Here is a 21,822-nt window from a genome sequence, read left to right on the forward strand (position 1 = left end):
AATTTGGGATAAAAATTGTTAAATACGTACTAAAGACAAAAAAATCTAATAAAACCTAAGAGAAAATTCCTTAACAAGTATTAGTAAGCGGCCAAAATTTTAACAACAAGATTTTGCAGAATCCACGTAAGCATTTATTTTGATGAGTCACTGGTAATAAGAAAATGCAAAATAATTCTCATAGAAATCATAGCGAAAGAAATGTATTCATACCCAATGCAAAACACACACACATACATATTATATTCGAACAGGAAATTAAATTGAATAAAATTGTTTCATTGTTGCATTTCATCAATATTGTTTGTCCGAAGGCCTAAAGTAGGCTACTCTACTATTTTTACAGCAGGACAAGATGTCCAGTTGCAAAGTTCAAATTTTGCTTCGATTTCCTATAACTTTCTTAAAACAACATTACTAATAATTAACGATTTCTTTTTTCGTAAATACGAAGACAAAAAAGTCCGCATTCAACACTGAGAAGTCCGCATTCGGTCCGTGGTCCGCCGGTTGCTCTGGTTTAAAAAGTGCTTCCGGGTCTGCGCTCCCACACGCCGATTTCCTTAAAGCGTTTTTTCTCACGGCGCTTTTTCCTTGTGGTGTTGCAATTTGGAAAAAGCGCGTGCAGCAAAAAATAATGCTCCGCGTGCTGCTGAATGTCGTAAGCAAATGGGTTAAGTGAATGATAGAACCAGAGTAATAGAACACTGTCACATAGTCAGTAAGAACTAGACTGGAAAGTGTGTAAGAACAAAGTGTAGCGGAGAAAATTTTAGGAGAAGTTTATATTCATTAGATTAATTATGCAAGTTAAGAAGACTTTATAGAGCTACTATATGAAACGATTACCTAAAGATATTGCTAACTGAGACCGATGGTTTTGTTAAAAATGTAACTTGTTTTATCACCGCATGGCGGAGCACCGAGAGTTGTTATAGCATGGGTGTTCTGTTTCATACACCTCGTATCCGCTTTAATGGTAACATATCATTTATAACAACCAACTAGACGTTGTAATTTGCATCATGTGCCGCCACATCTAAACTGTCTAGTCTATATTAGAATAGTATTTTAAGCATTTGGTATCTATAGTGGTATGTTTTCATATATAGGTTATTAGTGTAAGATGGGAAATGCGGTCATTTTCCATCTTACCGTTCAACTTAGTAGTAAACAAAGCCTATTCACGGAATTGTATAGTCGTATCCTTCCATCATATTTTGTTAAAAACACGATCGTAAAATATGGGACATTATGTGCTGCAGGCATTCCGTCTTTCCCATACTTGTAACCGTGTATGTATAACTGTAGTCTTGATTTAATCAAATCCACGTTCAGTTTTGTCTTAGTTTATTATAACCGCAGTGTCGACAATGACAGTTAAATGACATTCATTGGCTTATCACATTTGACTAGAATATATACAACGCACAAAACTCCACGGCACGACAAGTTTCGTTCAGCGCCCACACAACAACAATAACATGAACTTGCTACAGTGTTTTATCGAGGCTGCCTCTCAGTAGGTATAGCAGCAATTAAAAAAGTTAGGTTATTGCAAGTACAACTCTCGGTAAAGCTTCAAACTACTCTGTCTAGCGCAAGTATAATATTACTGCATCACTACTCGCAGCTTACGTACACAAAAAAGGACTAAAATCTATCTATACAATATACTAGACGACAAGCAAGGTATTTTGAGTACATAAGATAACGTTTTTCTCGTATTTGAAGAATTCTTTCAGGTGGTATATATAAGAGTGAAGAAATAATACGTTGATGTCGAAGTCATATCTTGTTTCGTGGTTAGGTTTGGTTCTTGTACTTTTAATTCACCTGTGACAGTATATATTATAATATCTAAATTTTATATATGTGGGGAAACATTGCAAGGTTTTTAATATATAGTAGGCTGGGAGAGGTGGGACACCTTTTTATTCTATTTCCTCGTCCCAGTAAACAAAGAACATTAAAAGAAATATAAAACCGTAACCTCACGACACCCGCATAGACCGTTCATAATTGTTTAAAACACGATCAGGATATTTGGATATTATGTGCTAAATATGTCCCGCCTTACCCCACAGTACTATATAGTTACACCTGTTCATTATTTAGTCCTTAATATATTTTTACCAACCTGTTCTTGTGTTCTTTGGTAAGCTTTCCAAATCCATTCTGACGCAGCAGCAATATTATTAGATCTCTCATTCCCCTTCACATGCTCCCCTGCCGTTGGTACATGGTGTCCCATTTGTGCACCTGTGTGACAAAACAACCATTTAGCCTGTTTTCCCGCCTTTTTGCTTACGTAAGTTTTTGGAACGAAAAGACAAAATACGTAGCCATAATCTATTTTATCCAGTCAAATCTCCTTGGCTTCTGTAACATCGTATTTCTATATAGACACAGTACGTCCTAGCACTATACCAATCAAGTCACAGTAATTAGCCCCCGGTCCCTTAGCGTAAAAGAGCGTTTTGATAAAGTGAGAAATGATTATGGCCGCGTACCAGCCAGTATTTTGGATATTGGGTAACGTCAATCTTTTACACTTTTTCAACAGATGAAATGTGTAATAGGGATGCATTGAAATTTGAGACATGTTTGAACTAACCAACAGAAGATGGCGGAACATGACCATTCGGATGCGGCAAAAGTAATCTAGCTGCAGCTGCATTGTGAAGATTAAGCATCCCGTTCGCATGAAACCTCGACTCTGCTGATGCCTTCGCCCCGATCAATCCTGAAGCAAGCGCCGCGTATTGCTGCAATGTATACAAGGTATTTAGATCATTTGCTTGTTTCTGTTTTTACATGTAGTTGTCGTTTTAGCAATCCCGATGCTTTATGTTTGCACGTAACATTTCGTAGATAGAAAAACCAGACCCATCGAGTTCAAAACATCGCGTTATAAACACATAAACATTAATGTTTATCTAATTGTCTTGCATAAATCATGAAAGCATTGTGACCTGTACTTTGCAAATGTTATATATTGGCACGTCGCATTTTGTGTATAGGTAACCTTGCCTATTAGAACGCAGAATATCGTTAATGTTAGGCCCTACGTACCTGGTAGATTAGGGCAGGGTCTGGCACAGCTGGTATTGGGGGAGCTGCTGGTCTCGGTCTTATAGCTTGACTTGGTGGGTTAGAGCTAGAGTTCGAAGTATTTTGCATCCAGGGTGAAATTAATGGGTTGTCCATCGAGATACGTCTACCGCGCCGTGAACCCCCTGCTCCCCAGACGTGCGTGCCCATATGGACCTAAATAAGATTGTAATATATAAGCATGTGGAGAACGAAATTAGCAGCAAAACAGTCGTTAGAAACATGCTACGATTTCTCGTTAAGATTATTTTTCAAGCTGACTTTACATGTTTAGGTTATACTTACTCAACGCCCATGCGTAATGTATTATGGGGTATACAAATATATCTTTATGGTTTGTGGTGGTTGCTTACCTTTAGGTTTCCTTTGGTTGTAAATGCTCGTCCACATACGCTGCAAGCAAACGGCTTTTCGCCTGTATGTGTTCTGTTGTGTATCTGCGTATAAAAATGTATAAATGAATGAATGTAAATTGCTTTATTCTCGCGTAACCGGAAAACGACAGCCATTATAACACGGATGTTCATACCATAGCGAACTTAATACGTGTTCATACACATCTTGCCAGCCTACGAGTTAGGTTACCGTGTATGTTACTTTGTGGATAAATATGCTTAGAAAGCTCTGCTGGCGTGATAAGGTGCGTTATTTACCTGTAGTGAACTAGCCGATGAAAACTGTTTCTGGCATATATGGCACCAATGTCTAGGATAGGTCCGCTTTGCTGTTGATTGGCCGTCGCTACTTTCGCTTGGACGCTGTAATTTATATTAAGTTTTAGAAATCTGCGTAATTTTGCCTTGTTTGTAAATAATATCCAGCAAAATAAAAATTCACGTTCCGTTCTATTCTACGTGGGTAAGCTTCTGTAGCGTGATATGTCATAGGGCTTGGGATTTAGGCAAGACTTGGCCTATATTACCCCAACACCCAGGGTGCTATACTGTATCGACCTCAGTAGATGTTGAAGCCTGCCGCTTTCCGCAAGGTGGCGACAGGGACCGTTCACATTAAAACACCAAGTACCCATATTATGTATATGTATACACTATAGCAAACCTTACCTTTCTTTGTAATGCTTGTTGGTTTGAATTAACGATGGTAGCGGGCGAGTTTACAGGACTGTTTGAATTCGAGTTAGCTGGAAAAAAAGTTACAGAAATATGTTAAAACGCCGTCACTTTAGAAACATGGTAAAAAATGGTAAAAATATGGTAAAAATATGGTAAAAATATGGTAACCATGGTTAAAAATACATGGTAAAAATATGGTAAATTGGGTAACATTTAAAACATGGTAAAAAAAGGTTTTCTCGAAGGTGGTAAAACGCCAATTTGTTTTAATTTTTTTCTTACCAGTTATAGGAGAGGTTTCAACCGGCTCCAGTAGGTCGTCGTCCACCTCGTTGATATTGTGTGTTAGTAAATGTTGCTTTAGGTTACCTTTGGTGGTAAACCCTCGCTCGCAAACTCGGCACAAGTATGGTCTTTCCTTTGTATGAATTCGTAAATGTATCTAGTTGATGAATGTAAATGCGTTGAATTGAATTGTTGATGAATGTAAATGCGTTGAATGAAAGAGTTGTGGTATTAGCTCCACATTGAGCACAATTTTGTAAATGTGGCACCTTTAGCACCTATTTTATCGTGTTTTAAACAATTGACAACGGTCTAATGAGGGTCGTGAGGTTACGATTTTATAACTCTCCGTCTATTACCAAATGGAACGAGAAAACATAACTACACGCGAAATCATAACTATATAATATATCTTATGCCACCTGAATAATTAGTGTTACCTCTAACGCGCTTTGGCAGGTGAATGGTTTGTTGCAAATCTCACACGATGTCGTCATCTTTCTTGCCCGCATTTCGCCCTCTAGCGGGTTCCGCACGTTCATTAGTGGCATTCCGCTTGGCCGCATTATGGCGCTGTTAAGAAAGGGTGAACAATAGGTCAAAAAATGTACATCAATTTTTTTTCGTGCAAAGCTCTCTTAAAATTCCAAAAAACAACATATTTAAAACATTAAATAGGTTGCGCATTTTATCATATCGCTGGTTTGAAAATTAAAAACACCGAGTAGCAAAGTTTTATCTGAAATACACTTTATCGTTACCTGTTCGACGCGAGGTGCGCAAGAGCGTTCAGTGAGTTGGATGCAAGTTGAGGTGGCGATTGAGAAGATGGGCGATGGTTGTCGTGTCCCATCATTCCCGCATTAGAGTACATTGATGAGGTGATTACACCGGGTGAGTTGGAGTTGGAGCGCGTCAGGTCGAGAGCTGATATCCCTGAGGTAAGCGGTTTGGTCACGATGCTGTCGCTTGTGCCAGGCAGCGGTAGACGCTCACTTCCTTTACCGTCAGGTGGGGATAGAGAGCTAGGTTCTTGCTCGCGGTTTACACGTTCTTCAGATTCATGCCGCAAATGCGGAGAACCAACGGGAACTACTCTGTCGTCGGGTTCCGAAAAGGTTTCGCGATCCGGAGACCTTTCTTCGAAAACGTCGTCGCTTGGCTCTGATGTATCGGCGCCTCGGTTCAAAGGCTGATTCTCGATCTCAGTTATTTGGTCCGGCATGCGGATGTCGTTTTCACCAATACTGGGAGGGAATTTGCCTCCAAACGCTAAAGGTATTTGTCCCTCGCTGTGGCGACCGTGTAGGAAATGAGCAACTGTGAAATAAATAATGTTAGTCGAAGTTTGGATAGTTGTTTAACGTTTACTCTGTCGCTTTATATATAGGAAATTGAATGAATGAATGTAACTTATTCATCCGCGCGTGGTAAGACATCAGTTGTTATAACACGGTTGTTCTGTTTCAGACACCACGTAAGTGCCTGCTTATGAGTTACCACATACGTAACTTAGTGGGATCATTATGTTCAGGTATCTTGTTCATATATTCACATTAGTAGCAGCGGCGAACTCACCTTGTTGTTGTTGCTGACTGTGCATGTACAGATGCATTTGCATGTGTTGTCGCATTGACTGCTGGTCCATAAACCGGCTCCCGCACAATGGGCATTGTAGTGACACACCACGCATAACTGAGGGGTTGGTGGGAGGAGATGAACGTAGTTGTTGTCTATGAACGCTGCTGTAATGGGTACGCAAGTTTCCTCGAGTAGTGAAAGCCCGTGAGCATAGGTCGCACTTGTATGGTCTTTCGCCTAAGGATATTAACGTTTATTATATAGAACTAAACTAAATACCGTTAGCATCTAAAACCCTTATTTCCTAACCGTGTTTCACAAATCTAAACAACTTCGTTTAAGAGTAGTTGGACCACAGATATATATAGTAAATTTTCATATTTAATACCAAACCAGACAAGAAAACAGAATGAACGTCTTCTCTTACCCCACCCTGTTATAGATATTAGCTTTTAAATTTGACTGATCTATGGTACATACCTGTGTGCGTTCTGTAGTGCAGTTTGAGAGCGCTTTGGCAGCTTAGAACTCGATGGCAAATATGGCACTCGTTCTTTTCCAGTTCCTTCCCCTTGTCGATTTGGTCAACCAGTTGTTGTAGTTTCGATGTCTCAGAAGGAGCATTTTGCCTTTTGCTCGGCTCTTCATCATAGGTTGGCCGGGATCCCTCGCTCATGTGGCGGGGAAGAGCAAAACTTGGCGGTGACGATGACTGGTGTAGTATTCTTGAACTGTTATATTGGTTCTCCATGTCAGATGAAGACTTTGACCCGTGTTGTATGTAAGGGAAGCCAGCGCTTTGATCGTCGTTGTTGCTCCTTTCTTCTTTAGGTTGGTCGAAGCTGGCCTGTCGGTCGTTTGTGTTCGAGGTTGTGTCTTGATGTGAGAGATCTTTTGTTGCATTTGTATTCACAGAACTCTGTGTTTCAATGGGCCTGTAGAGAGCTGGAAGAATATCAGACTTGTGTATTAAAGGTGGGGGGATGTGTTTGTCAGGTACTGGCACTGGAAGAGCGGTGTCGGGGTCTGGAACCTCTGTGAAATCCGGGATAATTGACATGCCGTACGGAATGCCAGAGCTCGTAGGGACGTTGTCTAAGTATTCAGGTATGGGGTTGGCATTCATTTCAATGTGAGGATATTTTTCTTGGTGCCGAGAAAAATGGACTTTTAGATTCCCCTTTGTTGAGAAGCGATTTGCGCAGATGTTGCATTTGAACGGCCGTTCGCCTGTGTGTGAACGCAGATGAATCTGCAGCGCACTCTCGCTACCGAAAACCTTCTGGCAGAAGCGACACGACCTCCTGCTAAGCGATTCTTCAGCAGTCCCATAACCCCCTCCAGGTTGATTGGGATCGCTGTTCATCCCGGAGCAGTTCCGGTAAAGGGGTGGCTCTTGAGGGTTTCCAATCCTTCCTCCATAAAACGCGTTTTCCTCCTCTCCATTCTTCGTTCTACTCTCTTGCTGCAAAGCTTCGTTCATTTCCATTTCAAGATCTTTAGCTTTGGGCAGCTGAGAAACTGTTTCGCTTAATTTTTCCACCGAAGTATTATTTGCATTGAAATGACGGCCAATGGCCGCAGCAACTGACGGCAGTAAATTGTTTCCCGGCGTATGAGTCCCTGACATTGAGGCGGCAGCGGCTAACAACTGCTGCATATTTTGCAGCTGAAAACCGTTAACTCCTGGCATGCCAGACGAGGGAAATATAGGCGGTTGGTTGCGTGTTGCTGCTTGTGGGTTCGACGCAATCACTGTAAGCTGCAAATGTAGGAAATTGAGCATTTGAACCTGATACATCTGCTGTTGTTGTAGCATCCGAACTTGGTCTTTTATTTCGTCCAGTTCTCGCCCTTCGTCGTCTGAATCGTTCAAACTTTTCACTCCATGTTCATCGTTAGTCTGCTCCCCTGTGTTTCTGTTTTGCAACGTCTCTTTGTCCCCACCTTGCGATAAGTTCATCATATCGTCTTCAGTTGAACTCGTACGAACATTCTCTGTCCGATAAATTAGATTTTCCGGACTTGTAGGTTCTTCAAGCACTTTTTCTATAAAAAAGGACATGTAATTAGAATACATTTGGTCCAAAGCATTGACTGTATATAAAACAACAGACCAGAGACTCAAGAAACTATCAAGACCTTTTTGTATGTTTACCTTTTTAATAAAGATGAATTTTCGGTTTAGCCCTAATAAATAAAGTTATGCTTATCCATTAAAAGAAACTAAAGTAACAAACTACACCAGTTATATTCAAGTTGACGACTGCCCTTGCTTTTTGACACCGAGTTCCTCAATGTCTCGTAAAGTAGATGATGCACAACGGTTATTAGATTCAAGTGGAATATCAGAGAGAGCCCTTTTCCCCAATACGAGGAACTTTGCCCCATGTTAAAAGCCAGATTTAAAACAATAATCTTCCCACCTTCTTCTTCTTCATCTGGATGTTCGGGTCCACTGGATTGAGCGAATGGAGAAGTCCTTTCTTCTTCCTCACTTTTCATGAAGGTTGGATGAGAAGGAATCTGCTCGTGGTGATGGTTTGAACTCGGGAGGGATTGAGTTACAGCAACTGTTAATGTTGTAGAATAGATTAAATTCTATATAAGTGAGGTCCTGGGTTTTAGGCATTACCCCCAACGCCCAGATTACTTATACAGTAGGGTGGGGGAAGACGGGACATCTTTAGCACATAATATCTAAATATCCTAATCGTTTATTTAACAATTAACAACGATCTATGGGAGTCGTGAGGATACGGTTTAATAATTCTTTGAATGTTCTTTGTTTACTACAAAATAGGACGAGAAAAAAGTATCAAAAAGTCTCAACCGTTTACATTATGCAGTATTGGTAATGGTTTTAACAATTCATACGTTAATATACCATTTGGTTTACAAGCGTCAATGCGCAACCGCGTTGTAGATTGAAAGTAATTGCTTACCGTTCATTGCGTATCTCTTGTCGATTCTGTAATGCTGTCTCTGCGTTTAAAATCACACAATTAGCATTATCAGTATACGAATCTAAATCACAACAGTAATACACATATGTGGATGTGGTTGGTAATTATAAACCGGTAGTTTCAACCTACCCAGTCGCTTTCCTTTGAATAATCAGCACGATAGGGTAGCGAGTCGGCTTCTTCGTGGAAGGCCAGTTTGCAGTCCGGTGTCTTATCTCTGTTTTCTGCAAGAATCAATATATTGCGATTATAAATTCTGTCGCTGCGTTTGCCTCGTGTTGGAATTTTTTCAGACATAAAAGCCCGCCGGCGAAACCAGGCTTTTAGAGGCAAAAGCCATATAACGTACCCGCCGAAAAATTAAGTGGTTTCGATTTTTGCCGTGTAGCGTTGCTTTTCCATGTTGGCGTTACGATAAACAAGATTGTTATTCATTCCGTGTTTTTGAAGCACGGAATGTTTCATAACATGGCGACGCCCATGCTTACTTCTTAGTCATAAGCGCGTCCACATAAAAGCATCGCTTCGTGGCGTGAAACACAATAACACATGTACGCGGTACTTCTAACGTTGGCTTCAACATTTCTCGTCCTTTTTGTTAAAAGCAACAAAATTGTTTCACCGTTTGTGTTGTTTAAGTAAAAACCGGCAAAGTGCTGTCAAAGCCATTGTCCTTAAACCGGCAAAGCCATTGTCCTAAAACCAAAAATCGAAGACCGCTCCATTTACCCTGACAGGGCTCATAAACGATAAAGCTGGTATTACTTTTACCCCGCGCTCATAAAGTATGTCGCTTTAATAAAATTGACATCGAGCACTATAAAGAGTTTAACCAGACATGAGCTCCTGCCTTTTCGGTGCTCTGCGCTGAGGCCGCGAGCTCGAGGCAGTATGTCATCTTCAATCGATCTGCTCGATATTAAACATTCGCCATTTTGTATCGAGCCATCGCTACGGTTCCATTTTGATATAAAGTAGGGTGGGGGAAGATGGGACACCTTTAGCACATTATATTCAAGTATTCTGATAAGGTTTTAAACATTTAACAACGTTCTATGGGGGTCGTGAGGATGTAGTTTTAGAATTCTTTGAATGTTTTCTGTTTACTACTAAATGAGACGAGAAAACAAAGCTAAATGGTGTCCCATCTTCCCCCACCGTAATGTAGCTCCACCCTGAACCTTATATCACAAAACATTGCGCTGATATTACCAACAGTTTGAACGTAAAATTCGACAGGGAAACCCGCTGTAACCCAACACCCGTTTCTACCTGCCTGCTTCGGCACCGGCAAACAGAGTAATCTGACACCCCGCTTCAAGAGCGGCGATTTTCGCACCAGCAGTAAGCAAAGGAAGCAGCTACTGGCCCTCCATGTCGAAAATCGCGCAGATTAGCAACGAACCGTGTAACCTCTGTTTCGACCACCGCAAGCTTAAACTGCTGTTGTTGCTCGACGGTGATGCGCGTGTCTACAGCCCATGTGTCCTTATACCAGGAAGTAAACTGTATTTTGTCGTTTACAAATCCCCGGCATGTGCAGCAAAACCGAGCGGCTACGGCGTTGGAAAAATAACTGGTAACGGTGGCGTGCAAATACTGAGTAAGCTAAGTCGGTGGGAACGAATTACAAACTACTCCATACGTTGTCACATATGCTGAACTAGCTCCGTTGTAATTTAGCAAGGTGGGGTAATATGGGATATGCTTTCAACCCATTTTATTACCCTATTTAGTAATAAACAAAAAGTATTTACATAATTAAAGGGGCGTTGTTAATTGTTTAAAACACGATCAGGAAATATGGGATTTAGCTGCCAACGGTATCCCATCTTACCCCATAGTACTTCATATACAACCAGTATCGCCATTCGTCTTTTCTCTTTCGTCTCACTGGTCAGTCTCCCATGAAATGAGTGATCATTTGTGATAACACAATATACGCGATGGCAGCATAAGGAAATATAGTAAAGGTGTTTCTATTGCACAGCACGACCACTTTTAAACGTGGACAGTCTACTGCTGGGCAAAAAGCTTAGCTACAACTACGCTATGCGCGCTAAAACCAAACCTGAATTTAAACTGCAAAGCTTAAACTTGCTTTACAACTTAACATAACCAATAGGGTAGAGTAAACTCAATTTTTAAAAACATGTTTTACTGATTTTTTTGTGTTAAAGTGACATCAAATAATTTGTATTTTTGTCAAATTTGTGGTTATTGAAGCTGTTGTAATTTCTATGCCTATTTTTTCTTAGTGAGAAATAAGAGTCACCGCAACACTACTATAGTCTATATGGGTAACTGAATGTTTTCTTTTGAACAGTCGATGTAATAGCAAAGGTATATTACATTAGTGTATATAGCAACTCACAATGCTATCGCATTGCAACGGTTCGCTTTGTAAAACTACCACAAAATCCAATGATAAAAATGACACCATAGTTTTGCATGATGGTAAACATCGAAACGGGAGCACCGCGCACGAATAACTTTGTTTGTTACATTACAATGCTCATTGTACGTTAGATTGTTGCCTAACAAGCAGTATATGACCGAACGATCGAATGACAACCCGCATTTTTCTTTCTAAAGGAGCAAACCACTCGTTTGGTCTGTTCGTGTTTTCTGCCTCACTGATTTCGTAATTCAAATCTAATATCTCATGTCCGGATGAGAGATTGGAGACTATAGAACGGCGACATGGGTCTATATACCCCCCCACCCCCCCCCCCCCCCCCTTACCGGTTTTAAGGTCAGATAATTTAATGCAACTTAAATCCGGTGGTCAGGCCCCTTTGGTGTGGTTTACCCGAGTTTATGAAATGGTTTCTAGTTGGCCGACAACGCTGTAGTTTGTGGTCATTCAATCACGCTCAGCGACCCGGAAAATCTCCATATTATGCCCGCCGCTTGCTAAACATTTTACCGATCCATTGAGACAGTGCCAGTACAGGTGCCGAGCAGTATATTATTTCGTAATAATCGCATAGCGGGTTTTAACTTCCTGCATCGTCGCGCTCAGTCGCGGAACTACGCTGTTGGTTTTCTAGTTTTACAGAACTGCGGGCGCGCCAATGCTTTCAGTGTAACTCAATCTCTGCTCACCAAATAGCAAGCTTGTATGGTACGGCGCTTTTGGGTGCCCAGGATAAACCCTCACATATGCGATTAGTCCGTCATAACTAAAGGATTGCCGGCAACGAGGCGAGGCCTGCCACACAAGGCGTCGCCATATTCAGCGGCGCAATCCGTCGCCACATTGACGATAAGACTCGTCAGCTTATAATAACTCGGTAGCGTCCAGTGCAACAAAACAACATGAACGATGGACAGCAGAGTATGACGGGCCTCCCCAACGGTTTAAGTGCCACCAAACCATGATTAACGTGGCGTGGCCGACCGCGAACGGCCAGCAACAACGGCGCCGTTTAGACTGCTCGAACCCGGCCATTTAGCCCACTTCGTGCATGCATTAGTCGCATTAAGAGGTTACTAGCGCCAAGCGAGGTTTACATAGATGCTTAGCCCTTCGCTCGTTCCAACGCATCAGCGCTGGACATCTCGTTTTAAATGAGGGGCGTAATATGGATGGGTTTGCGGCGAAGCGACCCGGAACGCGCACTGGACAGCTTATAATAAGTTTATGGCGTGCTAGTTCTACAAGCGGAGGGACGGCAGGAGATTAAAATACCTGGCCGGTGAATTCATGACAGGAAGGGACTACGTTCCTAACTAATCCACCGTGTCCAGATTTGGACCATTTCAAATGACAAGCAATTACGACTTTTTGATGGATGCGTTTATCGTATTACGTTATCGTTATCAGTATAGGCTACTAGATTTCATATAGTAGGGAAAGTGGGACACCTTTTCATTATATTTTCACGCATTTGGTAGTAAACAAAGAACATTTAACGCAATATGATACCGTACCCTTACGACTCCTATAGATCGTTGTTAATTGTGTAAAATACGATCAGGATATTTGGACATTATGTGCTAAAGGTGTCGCGTTTGCCCGAATTTTTATATGTGCAATTTTGAGCAGTATTGAGTGTTTTGTTTTTGTCAGATATTAACATAGCGCTGTTTTCCTGAGTTTGTTTCCGTATAGTCGCCATATTTGCTCAGCTGAATGAAAGAACGTCTCGCAAAGGAATCGCCACTTCTTATTCTTAAATAATTAGCGCAAAAATCGAAACGCAGCACCAAGTACTTTATGCTGGTACCGAGTGGCTTTGAGTGTTGTTAACGGGTCGTCGAAGTAAAGTAGTTATGCTTAAGTTATGTACGAATCGAATCGGGTCACGCCCTTTCTCTTAAGTTCACACGTACCGGGTTTTGTGCCGGCAAGTGCTAATCCACTTGATCGGAATCGTTGTGCGGAGAGAGTATTATCCCATTTCCCCTTTACCGGGTGTGGGAGAGAGCCCATCTCTTTCACTCGGACCCACGTTGTGAAGGATGGGGCGAATGGATAATTGTCCCAATCGGTGTGAAACTTACGGTGGGCATATTCGTCATCGCCAGTATGAAAGTATCCGTAGAATCACGCGGTTAATTAACGAAACCACTCTCCCCACTTGAACACTCTAAGACCAACTAAACTGTGCGCCTGAAACGCATTCAAGTCTCTGGTATCGCGAGCTGTAATTTCAAGCGGGTAAAGATGTTCAAACACTCAACTAACTCGGGAATTATGTTTCCTTTCATGTCACCAATCAGCATTTCCACGCGGTTTTACAACCTTTGAGACGACGATAAATTAAAACGATATTTTACGCGGAACCAGAAGCACTTGGACACTTCTGTACAAACACACCTAAGAATTTAAGACAAGTAGCTTTTGATGCGCGGCTGCCACAACGAGATGCCGTGACATGCGCCACGAAACATCAGCCACAAATATCATACAACCCCCTATTGTCAGTTGTGATAGCTCGTTAACGATTCAGTATCGTTATGATTCAACCTACAGGTCAAGTAGCTGCCAACCCGTGCAAATTGCTGGATATCCGAAGCAAGCGTATATGAGCACTTGAAGGTCATATCTCGTCGCCCCAATCTATTTTAACGTCTCGAATATATATTGTAAGGCCTGTCAATCGTAAAAGAGCCAGAAATCGCGTGTGCGACAATCAGGGTTGCTTGGAATCGATTTCCGGCAATATTAAACTACGATACCGAGATATAGTTGTCGCTTGTACATGTTCGGAATTGAAAGCAATTTTCCGCGTCTTTCGTCGCCCAAAAATATCGACTTTGCCTTATCTTTAACGGGCCACCCAACAGCCTTAATGGAAGCACAGACGTTCGTTTTTTTCATATACCCAGTCGAAATATGGCGTGGTATTGGACGCCGGTCTGCTCAGCGTCAGATTCGGCCAGTTTATGACATTCGTGTTGATAAGCGACGATATGCTTTCGGCAACCGAGCGGTCGAGCCCGATTTCGGTGCAAAGCCGACACATTTATAACACACCAGTTCGCGCAGCGGATGTGTTAGCGTAAGCACAACAGCGAACAGACAAAGTACAGCACCGCAGCAATACGCGGCTTGTCTGATCGGAAAGATTGTATCTGCACACAGTTCCTGTTGGTGTCGCGTGTCACTATAGCGGGGCTCCATCTATTCTTAAGAAATCGACGCGGTTCTACCTAAAGCCCCGCTAAGAATAAACCGCTTTGCTTTTTAATAGCCCTTGTTGTTTATATGATATTAAACACTACTAGTGCTAACCATACACAAAGCAATTACTGCAAGGCCACTTTCAACACGGCCCAACCGATGCGACCATTGTTTTAATACCGTTACTTACACAGTATTAATCATAAGAACACAGACACGGAAAGCACATCAATTAATATTGAAAGGTGGTAAAGTCATGTAAAAACACGGCCCGCTCAAATCGCATTAAAACTAATCGATGCAGTAACAACAACGACGTCGAAGCTCACTTGGATTAATACTCGCTTCAGATCCACTGACGTCATTTTAAGTGATTCTTCCCCGATATTTGATAAAACAATGGGAATCGTGGACAAAGCGATCGCCTTGTCCTAACACCTTAAAAAGCTGTTCCATAGTAAAGTCTACCACCACATTTTCTCGCGTACAGTTTACGTTTTTAATTTTTTTTTAAGGAACCATATTTATTACATACAACTTGACACGCAACTAAATTATTTTTTTTACTTTCTTATTTTCAACATCAACCTCGTTCCACTTACGTTTACAAATTCGCAGATCAAATCAAAACACGTTCCACTTCACACATACTGTAATTTCATTCAATTTCTAGTAAAGTTTTGAAAGTTCAACCTGCACCACAAGTGGTATATAATACCATAGAGAAGTATGCGTTTTGAAAACAATTTTAGTATCTGCAATTAAACGGTCATAACTCAAAATCGCGACAAATCGGGCGAGAGTAATACGCCATGGGTTGCAAGCAATACAAATCAACAACGGTCCTTATATCGCTCTGTTTTAATTCTCTTGTCAGTTTTATGACGAACATTTATTGCCGATGGGTCATAACGTTATAGCGGCCATTTGAAGAAATGCCAAAACACATCATATATGGTTATATATAGTTTTATGCGCCATTTTTTTAAAACCAGAACTTAATTTTATTAATATATGGCGAAAAACTCCCCTGTCTGTACATTGAAGTTTGATTAAGTTTTTTTATTTTAAATATTTGGCAAAATATATATATAGCAGGGTGGGGGAAGATGGAACACCTTTAGCACATATTATCTAAATATCCTGATCGTATTTTTAATAATTCGCAACGGTATATGAAAGTCGTGAGGATATAGTTTTATAATTCTTTGAATGTTCTTTGTTTACTACTAAATTGGACGAGAAAATAGAATGAAAAGGTGTCTCATCTTCCCCCACCCTACTATATGTATAAATGTTTTCTCTATTTATAATTGTCTATATTTTCTCTTATACGTTAAAAAGTTTTAACACGGTTAAAATAGGCAAAATATTACATGGGTTTAAGCCTATCTTTCCTTTTAAAATGAGCATTCGTGTCTTGCTTTCATACTCGGTAACCGTGTCGGTATTTCATAAGCATAAGGTGTACAACAGGCACGGTATTTTAAAATTATATTGTTATGTTGTGGTCCATCAAAACCGAAACCGAACAACACAGAAAATACGTCGGTTTCCTCAGTCAAATAAATACCAGTAAGTCAAAGCTCTTTTGCTCATGACGTTTCATGCACCGATATCTAGCTTAGATTAAAAGCAACACCGACGAAGTAACGCTTTGAAGGCGAGGTGTATGAAAATCAGGCAAGTCAAGCGGTACACCGACAAGCAAAACAAAAACAACGCCAGGGCAGTTTCGCTTTGCGTAAAAGTGGTGAAGGTTTAATTGAATCGTTAGCGTAGACTTTTAGTTGGCAAATTTTCAATCAAAATGGATCTCAGGCGACACAGTTTACTTTGATGGCAAAAAAGTCAAAATTTAGGATCTTGTAAAAAACATGGCGCCAATAAATAAAGCGTCGTCGATCGTGGCCCTATATAGCCATTACCTCACAAACCCATGGTTAAGTCATACCACGACTTTCTCATGTACCGTGTCCTCGTTACAACTTTCCCCCCTGAACGTAAAAGCCAGGTGTATGAATGTCAAATATAGCCGATTCGGAAAGCAGAAAAATCTTTGTTGTTTTGACCTTTCGTCACTTCCGAGTTAGTTGATTTTATATTTTAAAATAAACACCCGTGTGACGTCACATTTTAAAATAATTAAACACTTACGTTCGAATCTCAGGTTTCAGTTTTTCACCTTTTCAATCGTCGCATACAGCATTTAAACAAATTTAACTTCACTGTTAAAGCTAAAAACACGAGACACGTTATATTTTGTCACAAAGGGAGAAATGCTAAAGTGCTGCTTCTATAAAACCAGCTATTACTTAACTATTCAGTTTTAGTTTGCTCTGTAGATTGACCTTCGTGTAAACTTACACTGAACTTTAAAGGCGTTTATTACTCGGTTTCTCTGCCGGATGGCGAGGTCATAATTCATATTTCGTCTGTGAATACCACAGTTAGTACCTGCCATTCGGCCAACGCTGTAGCTTGCTTGATTTGATTCACCGCATCATGCCATAGGCGTCTGATAACATGACCAGTAATAATAGTGTCGGATAATTGCCTCGTTCATGTGCCTGCTTAAATGCAGACAAACCATGGGCATCAATCTGTTCTATACAATAGCCGAGATAAAAAACATGAGTGTGTATCCTGTCCCCGGGAGCCTGAATTGTTGCAACGTGAGCATCGTCCTGTGTATATCTGTTCTATTGGCGCGACTGTGGCATATTTTACCTGACACGAAGCATTTCTCCCTACATGCTTAGGGTTGTCCCTAATAAATGTATACTAATAGGTTTACACCTCATGCAGTCTTACTCGGTCCTGTACAGTTTTCTTAGCATGACTGGATGTAAACTTATCTAAGTTTTGGTAAATCCTTTTTGCAATAAACCTTCAGCCCATCCAGGTTTCGGATGACTGTCCTTAAAATTACTGCGAACTTTAGAGACGTACAGAGCGCTTGTAACAACGTGTCGAATGAGAAGTGCGTTTCACGACAAAGGCAATGGATCTGGTGTTAATATTTTATGACAAACCTGCTCCTTTATATTTTAGACAGATTTGGAAAGGTCCAATGCAACGAACAATATTTTAATCTATTGACCAACAAACTTGCACCCTTGCTTTAAATAACACTCGTGGTGAAACTCTTGCTTTAACTAACATGTGCGCCATATATGACGGAATGTTTATATTTATAACCATAGACCTATCAGTTCTAACAATTATTTTTAAACAACTCATTTCCATCTCCTGCAGTCTACCTGTCGCGAATGCAAACGAAATAGCAGAGACTTGCTACTGTTGGCTTGCATAGTGTTTTTTCACACATAAGCCCCATGTAAACACGCATTGTTTAATCATGGTCTGTCGCGTTCCTGATAGTAACTCATAAAACCAAATAAAAAACCCTTATGCAAAATGTTTTCAGCCACAACGAGGCAGTAAAGTCACTGACAACAAGGTCAAGGGTCCATTAATCGCTACTATGACCATTATATTGTCTCTAACGGCCGTGGTTGGTCGTAATGCGTAAATAAAATTAAAATCCTGCGTTCCTAATTGACTACTTCAATATTTTACAACCGGTACAAAAGACCTTTAATAATATAACTAGTTTTGAGGTTATCAGTCATAAGTTGATGATAACATTTTGTATTTATACGAAAAACACGCATGCGTCATGAGCTTTGTAATTAAGATTACGTTGTACAAAATAGTTAGGGTTTTATTCTGTTTTCCCTCTGAAAAGTCTACATTTAAAGTCTTGGGGCAATTTCGTCTTAAGTTTCAATACTCAGTAGCGAGCGGGATGTCTGCGCAACACGGTTGCCGAATAAGCAATTCAAAATGGTGGTTTAAGGTCGATCCACGATACGCGAAGGAGATGCGTGGACGTTGGTGGCGTTCGACTTGCCGTAATACAAGTGCAAACGACGCTATTTCTGATCTCCCGTTGTCACTTCAGCTCTTGCGCGTACGACAAAAATCCAGGAAATCTTCCGACGGGGGTCTATCGAGCTCGTTTCGGTAAGCAGTCACATGAGTGTCTTTCCTTCGTCCGCCCGATTTCCTATATCGCCCGCTAATTAACCGCACATTTTGCTTTGTCTTAAACGTTTTGGGGGTGTGTAATAGCCCGCTTCTCGACGAAAAGCGCAGGAAAAAGCGTGGCAAAGCTTCGTGAGCCGCACTTGCAAGTATTTATTCGAAAATTGCAACCAATGAACACAAGAAAAACGTCTTACATTTTCTGACGAAAGTTCCACGTTGCGCTGAGGCCTATATCGAACTAACAGACTACACACAGCATTTCTCGTCAGTTTATTTCGCTTTTAATCTAAACACGTCACCGCTCACTTAAGTGGCATTTCGAATAGCCCGTATGCGACTTATTGAAAACAAAAACTAGCCCGCGGGTCCCAGGGCTACCGGGTTACACTACTGAATGGAGCATGTCGACTCGTGTTACGCCATAAGGGTAAGAAAAGGGGGCGCGGGTTTTAGAGCGCTAACAATAGTACCATGTTATAATAGGTGATAATGTTAACTCGAAAGCAACACCGGCTGTTAAGACTTAATATCCGTGAGTGTGATGACGCGTAAAACTGTTTCGCTCCTCACAATTAACTAGAATGCACGTGTTTTTAGTCACTGTCTACAGTAAACAACACCTTCGTAGCCACAATACTGCAACAGGGGCATGCCTCGAATTCTGAGTGACGTACCGCAATTTAGGTTGATAACCTGCGCGACTATAATAATAATAAAGGGTCATCGTTCGGTTAATACGCTGAGACTGCACATAATGAAACTTTCTTATTATAGCGTCCTTGTGGGTACGTCCAATAAAGTGACTGACGAGGGAAATTGCACGTTTGGACCACTCTGTCATCATCTGCCTATGATAGCGAGGCAGAAAAAGTTATAAAGACAGCGGGCAGCTTATAATTTGGTCCGGACCGTAATAAAATCGCCATGCTTATTACCACAGCCTACGGTTCTAAAGCAGATGTTTTGAGAAGTCATATAGCGCGGTCTCGGCCGAACAGGAAGCAATTTACTTTTCCATCGTTGTCCGGAAAATTGCAACAATAACTTCACAACCCGATACTCATACGCGTGTTATAACGGTAAGCACTATATCAACTGCAAGGGCGCGCAGAGATAATAAACATGCCATGAAACATCGCATTTATATCTTCGAAGTCCGTATATAGGGCGCTCTTAATAAGTTACAACTACAAACGTTTGTTGACTTATTTATTGACGTTCTCGTACGTTGAAAAGTGATTTTTATTTTCCGAAGCGACGTATTGCTTTTCCCTGTTGCACGAGATAGCCGCACTTTATTTAAACGGTTATGAGAGTTTATTTTTTCGAGACTTGATTGCAGGAGAAGCGGCCAATGGGCATAAAAAGTGGTTTGTTTTACATTATATACTTGCTCGCAATTGCATGAATCTCGGTCAGGTTAAGACAACAATAAACCATAAGCTTTTCGAATTGCAAACACGGAAAGTCAAACGTTGTATGTTGATGTCAATCAACTGCTTGCCATGTGCATCTCCCCCTAAGTGGTTATATGCATAAGCCGTATATGTGTATATGCGTCCTCAGGGATTATTGTCTTGTTATGCTAATGCCACGGCCTGTCTCTGCTTTCGGTTTCCGAAAATCGCCGAAGTTTTCCGAAACATTGCACCTGACCGCAAACGAAGAAACCGCCCTACATCGAGCAATGTAAGGCGCAAGTTCGGTGTGCGGTCAGCGGGCAGTCATAATGCAGAGTTGGGAGTCGACGCCGCTTTATGGCCCGTCTGTACATAGGGTTTGCGTGGCGGCGAACATGCCTGCTCCATGAATCATTTAACGAATTATAAATAATAATTCATACAAGACCCCGTGCACCGAATTATGGAAGGACGCGCAAATCAATTGCGACGTGCCCGACGCGCGAACATGACAAAAAATAGCCGGCGAAAAATTGCCGAATCCCGGGCGCTGCCGATGCGACACGAGAATGCGACGGATACGCGATGTTTCAGCTCGCTTTTGTGACGTGCGGCACCTATGTTTATCTCATTATGATTGTCCATCGATTTTCGGGAATATCTCCACGTTTATATTGCATTAGTCTCAAGTCGTCCCGGCTTCCTACGCCCTGTACCGCTGAATACATCAATTTTATTGATATTTATTTACATAGCACGAAAATTCGGTTTAATCTAATCGGCTAACACAGATCAATCAGTGTCATTCCTGTTTAGGAATTACAAGCTAGCGCGGTGAATAGCAACGTTGGCAGAATTTCCCGGATTTTCTACATATCTCATGTCTCCGTTGACACACGAGAATATATTCTAGAAATATTCTATTATGTGCGAAAGGACCTACAGCGTAGGCCTAATATTTCGGCCACAGTAGGCCCATTATCTCGACACCCAGAGATGTACACATATACTCTTAATATTTCCGCTGACAAACTAAGAAAATATTTTAGATAACACCAATCTTACCCTGCTCTGATGGTACGTCTTGGTCGCCGTTGGTAAAGTCCGTCCCACTTTCCTGATTCGCTTCGTTTCGCTTCTGCCTCGCGTACATTTGCCCGACATCACGGCGATCACCGGCTGTGTCGCTTTTCTCAGACATCGACCAATCTTCCGCCATCCCGCCGCGATTTGAACCCTCAAATCCGGCAAAGGTCGGCGCATCTTCCCTGATAGAAAAATCGCATTCCGGTGCACCTGGCAGGGTATTGTCATTTCCTATGTCTCCGACGCCGGAAACTAGCTCCGGTTCTTCTGATCCGCTCATTTCGATCGACATTTCGTCGCGCAAACTTGGATTCTCTATTCCTTCAACCAAAGCTTCGTCCGGCTGTCCAATCGCGGTCAAATTGTTCACTTCTACTTCGTCTTGTACTTGCTGTGGGTTCGACTGCTTTCTACGTGACATGCTTTGTCACCCCGAACCAGGGCTTTGCCGTCTTCGACCTAACTCGGTGTAATGGCGTTGTTTCCTGTGCTTCCGACACTTAAGAAGCCAGAAATCAGCAATCACAAGCAATGCATACACATCTGTGTTCTTCAACGGAAACAACACACACACCTGAAAAATAATTCTTAGATAGTAAAACCGCGAAGCGAAAACAAGGCACTATGACGTC

The 21,822-nt window shown here is 41.5% G+C and overlaps 2 protein-coding genes across 4 annotated transcripts in view; one reads left to right on the plus strand and one right to left on the minus strand.

Annotated features, from left to right (window-relative positions):
* Window positions 1–1,333: 1,333 nt before the first annotated feature.
* On the minus strand, window positions 1,334–21,782 carry zf(c2h2)-133 (zinc finger (C2H2)-133). 3 transcript variants are annotated; one of them, XM_018811809.2, is made up of 16 exons: window positions 21,170–21,782; window positions 9,149–9,243; window positions 8,999–9,038; window positions 8,480–8,626; window positions 6,534–8,102; window positions 6,051–6,290; window positions 5,234–5,792; window positions 4,913–5,045; window positions 4,470–4,629; window positions 4,179–4,255; window positions 3,768–3,872; window positions 3,468–3,551; window positions 3,076–3,270; window positions 2,618–2,768; window positions 2,141–2,262; window positions 1,334–1,836 (listed from the first exon to the last, which is right to left on the minus strand). In XM_018811809.2, exons 1-16 carry the CDS (start codon window positions 21,609–21,611, stop codon window positions 1,828–1,830), a joined length of 4,128 nt encoding a protein of 1,375 aa, XP_018667354.1. In that variant the 5' UTR covers window positions 21,612–21,782; the 3' UTR covers window positions 1,334–1,827. The 3 variants fall into 3 exon arrangements, with proteins under 3 accessions (XP_018667354.1, XP_026689824.1, XP_018667355.1); XM_026834023.1 differs by lacking the exon at window positions 21,170–21,782 and adding an exon at window positions 17,109–17,995; XM_018811810.2 differs by lacking the exon at window positions 21,170–21,782 and adding an exon at window positions 16,809–17,064.
* The window catches only part of LOC100182850 (plectin), a 55,939-nt gene continuing 36,818 nt past the window's right edge, over window positions 2,702–21,822 (plus strand). The window contains exon 1 of the mRNA XM_002131464.5: window positions 2,702–2,784. The gene's annotated coding sequence lies outside the window, so the exon portion shown is untranslated. The remainder of the gene's footprint in view (window positions 2,785–21,822) is intronic.

This window comes from Ciona intestinalis, chromosome 4, assembly GCF_000224145.3.
Source record: "Ciona intestinalis chromosome 4, KH, whole genome shotgun sequence".
Classification (NCBI taxonomy): Eukaryota; Metazoa; Chordata; class Ascidiacea; order Phlebobranchia; family Cionidae; genus Ciona; species Ciona intestinalis.